The 10,670-nt window shown below is 49.9% G+C and overlaps 1 protein-coding gene across 2 annotated transcripts; it reads right to left on the bottom strand.

The window, feature by feature from the left end:
- Positions 1-827: 827 nt before the first annotated feature.
- Positions 828-10,638, bottom strand: MTHFR (methylenetetrahydrofolate reductase). Of its 2 annotated transcripts, none has more exons than XM_065738178.1 (12): positions 10,590-10,638; positions 8,435-8,686; positions 7,090-7,328; positions 6,862-6,972; positions 6,514-6,707; positions 5,798-6,048; positions 5,054-5,188; positions 4,565-4,745; positions 3,994-4,176; positions 2,492-2,593; positions 2,156-2,275; positions 828-1,679 (listed from the first exon to the last, which is right to left on the bottom strand). In XM_065738178.1, exons 2-12 carry the CDS (start codon positions 8,674-8,676, stop codon positions 1,482-1,484), a joined length of 1,956 nt encoding a protein of 651 aa, XP_065594250.1. In that variant the 5' UTR covers positions 8,677-8,686; positions 10,590-10,638; the 3' UTR covers positions 828-1,481. The 2 variants fall into 2 exon arrangements, with proteins under 2 accessions (XP_065594250.1, XP_065594251.1); XM_065738179.1 differs by lacking the exon at positions 10,590-10,638 and adding an exon at positions 8,272-8,328 and having other exon boundaries at positions 8,435-8,507.
- Between the last annotated feature and the right edge of the window lie 32 nt (positions 10,639-10,670).

Genomic DNA, 10,670 nt, shown 5'->3' with positions numbered 1-10,670 from the left:
CTGTTGATTCCAAAGTTTGGACTGACACTGGTCAGTGTGAAAGAGGCCTTATTTTCAGATTTGGCTCTTCCCTTGGGTGTTTGGGATGATTCCCACTTGGCCTCCACCCCCTGTCCAAGTCCATCAGCTCTTCATTAAGGCTTTCAGTGGGTGGCCAACCTCTTGACTGCTTCCTGCTGGTTTCTTTCTGCACTGAATGAACTAGGGATGAAGAAACCTGCTGGGAACAGCTGAGCACCAAAAGCTTTGCTGGGGGAAGACAGGCGTGTCTGACCCCCAACCTTCCCATTACTTGCTCCTGTGATTGATGCCCTGTAATTACCCTGGATATATGAACCCAGCCTCAGACAGCTGTAATGAGAGGGTTTGAAGAATCTGGAAAAGGCTTTTCTTCCTTGCTTGTTTGAAAGAGATGCTTGCAGCTTAGCAGGGATCTTGAAATCCCACTGGGAGCTGCCCCAAGGTCTTGTTTTTCCTAGCCTGGGGTAGCTTTGCAGGATTAAGGACAATGCTGCCCCTGCAGCCCTTCCTTTCACTGATGCAAGGCTGAAGTCTGCTAGAGTCATTAGGTCAAGAAAGATTAGGTTATTCTTTTCCTATAGTTACTAGAGAAGGACTACCACTCTCGTAGCCATGCAGAACTCTGGCCAACCAGAGGTGGTTATTTCTGCTTTGTTCATATTTCTTTTGGGGCATGTGTTAACAATGGAGACAGCACTGCCTCACAACCCATTGTTTTCTTAAGCCTTTCCCTTAGGCCAAAGTGATTAGTTTGCAAACATTATTCTTTGTGCTGATTACAAGAAGCTAGTCTAGCACAAGAAACAGCTATATACGTGTAGTTTATTGTACTTTGAGTGATTTACTATTTGATCACATCCAGAAATGGAATTTGTATTCCTATTACAAAAATGAAAAATCAGGAAGTACAGTAAGAGTTAGGAAAAATCTGGAGTGAGCACAAGAGTCTGATACTAGTTATGATGCAGTGCATCTTTGGAGTGCAATGTGAAAGCAGCTTGAGCTTCTCTTCATGGCTGGTAGCTTCTGCAATAACTTCCTTGCATAGATGTTGCTGCCAAGGGCATTTCTGCCCCCCAGAGCAGCATAAGCAGAAGAAAGTTACCAGACTTCCACTGAGCTGCACCACACTGGTATGGAAAGTTTCTTCTACAAGCTGTAATTGACATAACCATGGTATGGCACCTCTCCATCCTGCAGATTGGGCCTTCAAGCTCAGCAGAGAGCCTCAGCTCAGAGGTACGGATTGTTCTTCTGGCTGCTGTTGAGTGGAAAGGGATGGGGAACATTTGTGTTGGGGATAAAAGAGCTTGGAGCAGGGGTTGAGCAGAGTTGCCTGGCTCTGAGCATCAACGCTCGCTGGCTTTAGGAGCATGTGTTCCAGCATTCTGACAGGAGCTGCTTTTTCCTCTCCTTGCAGTCAGCAGATGGAAGGAAGAAAGGAGTAGAAGAGGAGTTTTTCACTGCTGAGGTGGAGAGTTCAACAGCTCGAAAGTATCATCCACTACCTGCCACAGGCAGTTTTCAAGTGGGAAGTCGTTGTCCACCAGGTTGACCAAATAATAGTTGTCATGGATGTACTGGATGATCATGCGGGAGGGTGACTCCTCTTCGTAGAGCTTGGCCCACTGCTCGATCCACAGAGCAAAGGCCTCATCCTGCCAAGGAGAGAGAGATGTTTGTAGGGGTTTAATGCACATTTTATACTACCTCAACTGGGTCAGTCAGCATCACGTGTGCCTGTGGCTTGTTTCTTCACAGTAAAAAGTTATAAGAGCTGAGCAAAGAGCTTTCCAGGCAGCGGGAGGTACTGTGAACACAACCGTTCAGAGCAGAAATGAGACATGCCCGTAGTAAAACAGCTCAATACTGCCCCTGTGCGTGTAGCAGGAGGGAGAGCTCAGAGCTCAGGGGACCAGTATGGAGATGACAGCTTCCCAGCCTCCCGGGTATTTACTTAGTGTCTCTGAACAGCTCTCACCGGAGAGAAGCTGTAAATACACTGAGGAAGAAGACTGCAGCAAGCTAATCCCACCACAGAACTCAACTGCAAGTGGTATCACAGACTCAAAACGAACCAGACGCAGACACTGAACTTCCAGTGTATCACAACTATCCAGCAGCAAGCACTCACCTTCCAGGAAAGGAAGCTCACAGGATCCACCACGGTGGGCTGGATTATCTCTCTGCCTGGAAAGATGCCCCAGGTGACAGCATTGGGTTGCAGATCAGGGGCATTAGTGATATTCTGGCCCTACAAGGAAAAGAAAACCTTTCTGAAACAGCTGCTGGAGGAGCTACTGAGTGAGTCAGAGCAATTTCCCTGTCCTTGTTAAGAGACCAGACAGCAGGTCACAGCTGACTTGTTTCACTTTCCCTTCGCATTCCACTTTGTTCCTGGGGATGTCTGAATCTTTGACCTTTGCCTCTTTCCCAAGGTGGTGAAAGTATCCCATAACTCTCAGCCTACCTTGACGTTGACAATGTGGTAGTTCACCCGCAACTCGTACTTCTTCAGCACTTTGAGCAGTGCTGTGACGATCTCACTGGAGGTGAAGAACTCCAGGTATGCCTGCCAGGGTGGGAAAGGGGAAGGAATAAGAGCTCTAACTCATGGCAGGGCTGACACGTACGCACAAGCAACCAAATGAACAGTTGTAACCTGTGCTGTTTAGCAACCACACAGCCTAAGACTTCTACATCCATCCCCAGATCATGTATTACAAATGGGACTGGAGCAAAGGGCAAAACAAATTGGCAAAAGAGCTGAGAAAAAGAAAGAACTCGTGGAGAGCAGAGGTAGCTGGCTGTTCTTGGTCTGTTTAAGAAAGCTGCAAGCTGTTTGTCCTGTACCCACGTGTGCAGAAAGGCCAGAATACGCTCCAGGCAGTGTAACCACAATTGCTGGGCCTGGAAAGCAGCCAGTACTGGACAGAACTCCTGGAAGGAGCTGGAGTTTGACTTCTGTGTGGTACCCCATGAACAGCAGTGTCCTGCTAAGGCAGCCCAGTCTAGCAGGAGCAGAAGTCAGGGGTCTCAGCTGGGCTGTGAAACACCCTGCCTTTTGTCCAGTCTCATCTTTTGTCCTCAGTCCTCCCAGTGAGCTTACACAATCCAATTCTCTACTTCCTCCATCTACTGCTGCTCTGTGCTTGACTGCCTCCCCTCCCCCCATTTCCTGGCTATTGTGTGATGATGGATTTCCCCTCACCTCAGGGAATTTGTTTTTTTCTTTGAAAACATAACTACATTTGCCATCTGCTCTCATTTCATGGCTTTAGCAATTCGGATCCCTTTTGAACACAGCTGCTTTGTTTCCTAGTATGAGCCCCTTGCCTGGCATTTACCTTGACACAGGAGATTCCTATCACAGCCATTAGTGGCAAGGATGCAGGGCCTGAAAATGCATGACAGTGGGAGGCAAGCAGGCATGAGAGATAAGGGTGCTTGCAGACCAGAAGTAACCACAGCAGTAGTGCTGCAGTGGAGGCAATCGGTGAAGAACTCTGCCTTAGAGAAAGATGGAAATACTGGAGAACTTTTAAATACCCAGCTGTTAGTATGAAAAGCTGGATGGCACTGCCTCACTGATTGCTATTGCATGAGAAACTTGGGTGCTTCCTGTGTCAGGAATGGGATCAGCTGCAGTGGGCAGGCATGTTTTATTGTTGGTTTTGTATTTTTAAATCTGAAACTTGATAGCTCTGCTCTGGGAAGTGGTTAGCAACAATTGCTTGCTATGAGTAAAAACAAGAAAATGTTTTGAAGTGGGAGAAAACAGCTAGGTAAGCCACAGAGCTGACATAATCTGCCTCTTAAGTCACCAGAGGAGCTCTGCCTTGTCTCAGCAAGAAAGCATTAGAATAAGGAGCTGGCAGAAGTATTAGAGTGGTTGGAAGCCTAGGACCTTCCTACCTCGTGGAAACTGAACTAGGTCACAATTTACTGCTAGCCAGCAGAAGAGTGCAGTACCTTTTGAAAGACATAACCCCCACTAGGCCCCCAGCCCACAATGGGGTCTGTGGATGGTTTGCCATTGATGTTTGGCTGGGAGTTAATAGTCAGGATTCCTCGTCTGTTGACCTTCTCCAGCTGCTCCTTCAGAAGGCTGGTTTCAGTAGCAAGAGGGTCATCATTCCAGGGCATACACGTCACCTAGCACGAGGAGAGAAGATGGCTTACAACGTGGGTGCATACAACACTTGTCTGGTTACCAGCTGACGCTGAAGGAACTCAAATGCCCTAGTGGTCCTGAACATATCTCTCACTGAGGATGGAATTCACAGGTTTCATTCAAGGGGGCAGGTATGCTCAGCTCTAGGAGGCAAGCAAGCTCAGCTCAATGCTGTAGCAGCTTCCTTTTTATGTTGAGCCCTAGCTCTGGCTCAACTGGATTCTCTGTGGTAACAGTATCCCCCTTCAGTTTAAACTGCTGAGGCAGTAGCTGGGAAACTGCCATTGTTCTCATTTAAAACAAGGTGACAGAAGCAAGAGCACTGTTCTCTGTGCCACACTGACCAGCCCTTCCAGGGCCACCTCTCACCCTGTGTCCATTCTTGTTGGGCTCTCCGGTGATGTAACATGTGAAAACCTCAAAGACACTTTCTTCACCAGTCAGTTCTTCTCCCCACATCTTCAGGAGCTCCTCACGAGGAGACTTGCTTTTCAGGTAGAAGAGGTAATAGTCCTTCAGTTCCCCAAAGGCTGGAGAAGAGGAGTTACCCCTGTAAGCAGAACAGACACAGGATTGACAGAGCACTGATGAAGACGCATCAGTTTGATGATGCAAGAAAACAGCCAGCCAGGAAAAGTATCCACCACAATCCACCTAGAGACCAGAAGACTCAACTCCTCAATGCCCTTCTCTTCAACTCATTGAAATCCACACATCTGGAAACCACTCCAATAATAAACCATCATTTCTCCCAGGCCTGAGGCGTGCCCAGGACACCTGCTAACTACAGAGATCAACTGTGCAGCAGGCTGTTGTACCACACCCCAACCTCCTCGCCGTTGCAGGCTAACAGCTTACCATCGACCATTGGGGAAATCATCCCACTCCTGAGTTCGATAGATGTAGCTTTTTGGCCTAGAGGCCCAGAAGATTGGCCGAACATCTTCAACTCTTCTCTTGGGGTGAGCACTGACTGCCCAGGGCAGAGGTCGCCTGCACAGAGAAAGCAGAAATTAACACAGTTCTCCTGCTGTCTTTCCACAGGAGGCTGAAAGCCTTCCTCCTGGAGAGCTGGCCTCTGGAGAGAACAAAAAGCAAGAGCTGAGAAGAAATCCGTTTGTCAAGAGGAAAGGCAGAACCAAACAAACCTCTTCTTCCTTTATGCAAAAGGTTTCCCTTCACAGATGCTTGGTAGGTGTCTTAAGTGCAGGACTGACACCTGAGATTGGATGAGGAGGTAAGGGAAAAGCACTGTGTGAAGGAAAAGTTATTCCTATGCCTTTGCTTCTCCTCTTGCCTGCGGAGAAGGATGTGGATTCAGAACCCATTCCCTGTATTGGGAATGTATTGAGAGACTCAACAAGTTTCTTCTAAGTAGCAGGCAGCTCTAAGAGTTTGGGTTTTAAAGTTCCACAAAACAGGCTACTTCAATTCTTCCCTCCACCACCTACCCTTCCTCCCAGCTTTTATCAGACCTGCAGGCAGGATGAACTAAATGCAGAAAGGTGCTTAAAAAAGCAGAAGAGAAGAACCAACCCATTCATTCCTTCTGCACTCAGTAGATGGGATGTGCAAGAACTAAAACCAGCAGACTCTGCTCACCTAGGGTCCTCATTCCAAATGCCAAGGCGCTTAAGGACTTCAGTAGTAGCCACTTCTCGATTGAGCGTGTAAAAGTGGAGCCCATGCACCATGCCACTGTCCAGCAGCTCCCGGCACATGGACACTGCCAGCTCCACCCCATAGTTCCGGATAGCTGCATCGTTGTCCTTGATGGGTTCAATCACATCTTTGATTTCCTGGGGCACTTCCAGCTTGGAGAGCTTCACCAGCTGGCGTAGGGAGTGGTAACCCTGCGTGAAGACAGAGAGGATTTCAGTCTTTCCAGGTCCTTTTCTCACATCCAGTAACACAGCTATTTGATCTCGACTTTGCAGCAGGAGACTGAGAATTGGGGGCTCCTGGATCTTGTACTGCCAGGCCCTATCCCTAGGATAGTAATGCAGAGTGGTTGTGTCAGATCAGGTGATTTCATCACATTTATCTGCTCAGTGCCTGAGCTCAGCACGCTGACAGTGATGTCTGACCACTCAGGATAGGTAGGCAACTGTCCTTTATATCCCTCTGTGCCACATGGGTACAGAAAACCTTCACAGCTTGAAGAGTTGCATTTAGCAAACCACCTACAGATTTATCACATGTTTAGCACTTCCCAGGCATTTCTGGACGGTATTCACAGACCTTTCTCAGGCCCTGACCCCAAAACGAGGCAACATGGATCCATGTTGCCTCCCCAAGCCAGAATAACTTGATTTCACCTGTATGGGGAAGATGCCAGGAATAATGGGGCAGGTGATGCCAATGGCTTGACAGTCCTTCATGAACTTGAGGAAGGTTTCTGATCGGAAGAAAAGCTGTGTAATGATGAAGTCTGCCCCAGCAAGAACTTTCTCCTTCAGGTGTTTCAGGTCTGCCTCATAGCTCTCTGCTTCAGGATGACCCTTGGGGTAACCTTTGGAGGGGATGAAGAAAAGTCAAGACAACACATCAGAAATCAGGAAGAATCAATCTCACTGTGTCACTTACAAGCCAGGTCCAGAAAGGGACCGCTGGACTGATCTCTCCCATCTCAGATCCTACCCCACACTTTGGGACAGAAATCATACCTGCCACACAGATGTCAAAGTAATCATCAAATTCACTGCGAATGTGCTTAACCAGGTCAACAGCATGGTTGAATCCAAGTACTTCTTCCTCCCATTCCTCACCAACAGGATCTGGAAAGAGAATAAATCCAGTCCCTCCAACTGTTACTTCTTCATTTTGCCATGAAGCTGAATGCAGCAGCAGCACTACCTCAGCCCCACTAAGTGCCCTAGGACAAAAGGATTCACCTCCACGCAGTGCCATGATGTTCTTCAGCCCCAGCCTCTTGGCCTTCTGCAGGTGCCCTGTGATGTCATCCTTGGTCTGATTGCAGCACGTCATGTGGAGGATGGTCTCCAGGCCACAGTAGTTGACTGCAGTGTTGGCAATAATCATGGAGGAGGTTTCCTTGTCAGATCCTGGGTCGCCTGCAGGATGCCACGTCACATCAATGAAGAGAGGACCACCCGCTGCCATGCGGTCAAACCTGTGGGTTTTAGAGCTGTGTTAACCCACCAGGCAGCCAGCTCACCTCCTCTCTACGTCAGGGATATCTTGCTCCCTGCTGGAATGCCATCAACAAGCAGAGAAAACTTGGATGACAGCAGCAGGAGCCACCAAGAAGACTGTGGAACTAAGAATTTAGCATGTGCAAACGTGAAATGAATCAAGATAATAATCATGTGAGGCTGAATGAGGAAGAGCTTAGAATCCCTTGGAGGAAAGAGGTATTTTAAGTCTTCTGTCAAATAAACTTCCTCTCAGCGTGTTCTATTAGACTGATGTACCTTCTGGTAGACTACAGTGCACATCCCATTAACCTTGGGCTGGAAGGTGAAGCCAGAACCCTATGTTCCCAGCTTTGAGCTGTACAGGCCACAAACATGGAAAGGTAGGGCAGATCTCTGTGGTGTTTCCAAGTGCGCCTCATTGAAGGGACAAAGGATCATCTAGTTCTCCCTTTCTCCTCCTCTGGGCTAGAACAGAGCCATCTGTTTAAAGTAAACACGGGACTGGCATACAGCAACTACAGAATGTGTTGTAGGAATCCTTCTGCTCCTCTAGGTGAGCACATGGTGGCTCAGGCTCCAGGACAACCTTTAATTCTGCTGAGAACTATCACCTCTCTTGTGACATGAGGACACCAGTCTCAAAGACTAAAACTCTAGTCCTTGGTAATACAGAGGCATAAACCACAGTGGCTGAGTGATTCTGAAAACCTGTGGGACTCTGTCCCAGAGACCTGGGCACACCGCCCATGAAATATTTTCTGTTTTAGGTATCATTCTACTGACCCCTAGCACTTTGCTTCAGACCTAGAGCATGACAGCAGCCTTGCTCCATCCTTAAACACGTGACAGCAGCCTGACACTCTCAACAACCCCACCACGATGTTTAACACTTGAGGGCCTCCAAGGAAGATAAGTTACCTGGTGTCCATTACCCTCCTCAGCAGGAAAGCACAGCCCCATTACCTGCTTCGTCACCTGGAAGGGGAGACAGAGCACGGGGCAGAGCCTGCCTCATTAACTTTTTCCCAACCCTCCACCAAAGAGGCTTCGCCTATCCCCTCTCTTACCCTGCAGCCCTCACCTGGAGATGAGATTGACAGCAGCGTTGGCTGTGCGAGGAGGGAAGAACTCCAAGGAGAACCACCTATCCCCCGATTCCTGCCGCCGGCGCATCTTCTCCCGCAGCCGCTCGTGCCGCTCGGCATCGAGGACAGGAGTGGAGCAGCGAGAGCTGTCCTTGGAGCTCTCACTCCCACTGCTGCTGCCGCCATCAGACTTGGAGCTGGAGCTGGCACTGCAGGTGTGCTGGTTCTCATTGACCATGGTTTGCGCTCTGGAGGAGGGGAACAGGAGCAGCACAGTGGGTACAGGACACACAAGGAGCAGTTAAGTGCCCGCGTGGGAAGAGGATGGCAGGTGAAAGGAAAAGGGATCATCCTGTGCCAAGAGCACCAGTAATCATCACCAAGCAGTCATCACCAGCCCTCACCGAGAGCTGCGGAGGAGGATCCAGTGAAAGCACAGTAAAGCGAGTGTGTTTACACAGCGCTGAGAACACAGCAGATGGCTTCGTGCCACCTTGAAGCAACTCCTCTGTGTCTGCTGGATCAAACTTGGCTCTCAGAACAGTCAGGTCATCATGACTTTCACCCTGTCTGCAGTTTAGCAGGCCACGATGCCCACACGCATCAGCAGAAGACCTTTTTGATCTTGTGGTCTCGAGCTAGACACGCCAGCAGATTTTCCTCTACAGCAGCTGCCCCTTGGCCTGCATCCATCTTCATCAACTCCCATCTGTTTATTCCCAAAAGGCAGCATTTCTTTACAACGTGGAGATAAGGACAACTCCTAATGGGGCAGGTTCACAAGAAAAACCAGAATCCTTTCAGGAACACGGCACCCTGTACACCACCCTTCATTTTGTCTTTTGCAAATGCCTGTTGCATTTCTCACCCCATAAGACACACCACCTCCATAAGATGTTTGCACTGTGCCATCCTCTGCACTTGCTCAGCTATTTCTTTCACCAGACATGCTGTTATGTTCCTTTCCCCACTGACTGTGGCTGCTTGGAAACGAGGTCAGAGACCACCCCATCTTTCCCTGCCCCTTGGACTGCTCAGGTATGCTTGTTGGCTTTACAGAAAGCCAAGCATTTCTGCAAGTTGAGTATAGGGTATCCAACTGCACTGAGCTCCCTGGGCCACAACTGCTTGATGTTATTTCTCCAACACCTTGGAAGTTAGGGAGCAATTACACACAACTAAAGAAAAGCTGCTGTGAGAATTGCATTTGGGTTGTTTGCTCTCCCGAAGCTTAAAATTGTCGTGGGGAAGCAGCATGTTGTCATTACATAACACCAGAGCCTATTCTGGAAGAAGCTGATCCTCAAGATAGCACACACGCCATCCTCTCCAGAAAATCTGAGTTCAGATCAGCCAGACTTTGAACTCTCCCTTCTGCTGTTTACACTGAGTTGGCCACCAAGCTAAACCCCTTTGGGAGAAAGTCTGCTTTTACCACCTGGGGACCACTCCAGCTGGCAGGAGATAAGAGAAAGGAGTGCAAGGCTGCGGCTGCTGCCAGCGGACAGCCTCAAACCTCCGCGGTACTGACAGCCCTCCCCACAAACACAGCAGCAGCTACTGCTCAGCAGCAGCCCCAGCCAAGCACTCAGAAGCAGCGAGCTGCCAAGAGCTGGGGGCCATCCCGCAGCACTGCTCAGGCTATAGGGGCAGTCCTCCATATCCCTCATTGCTGAGGATCACGACATTTCAGGGTGTTTTTCCCCGCTGGGATGAACAGCCAGCACGCAAGGAGGGTTGGCTTATCGGTGCCTCTATAGGGTGAGGTTTTCTTGCGCCGATTTCTTGCTGGATGTCCCCAAGCACGCAGGCGGTAGGAAGGCCTCGTTCAGTGTACCAGGAGCGCTCAGATCGCAGTGCCGATGCGGGGTACCCGCAGCCCCCACCACTACACCTGCACGGAGCACCCCGGGCCCCGCTCACGGGGGGAGCGCACAGCGACCGCGCATTCACGGGAAAGCCCTATAGGGATCAGCCCTATAACGACCCGCCCCATGGGGATCCCGGCGCCCCGCAGGGACGCCTGGCTCTAAGGGGCCGGGTGCCGTCACCTCGGCTGAACCCGCTTTAGGGGTGGGGTAGGGTGGGGTGCGAAGCCTCCCTCTTTTTCGCCTCCCTCTTTTTCTCTCCTCCCCCCCCAACCCCGCTCACCTCCCCGCGGCGTCGCGCGCTGCGCATCGCGGGCGGCCCCATCCCGCGTCCCTTTAAGCCCCGCTGTCCCCCCCCATCCAT

The sequence above is a fragment of the Cyrtonyx montezumae genome, unplaced genomic scaffold, assembly GCF_038088225.1.
Source record: "Cyrtonyx montezumae isolate F1298 unplaced genomic scaffold, pur_monq_1.0 scaffold_21, whole genome shotgun sequence".
Taxonomy (NCBI): domain Eukaryota; kingdom Metazoa; phylum Chordata; class Aves; order Galliformes; family Odontophoridae; genus Cyrtonyx; species Cyrtonyx montezumae.
Note: the sequence above shows the minus strand (reverse complement) of the source record. Positions and strands in the feature narration are given on the sequence as shown.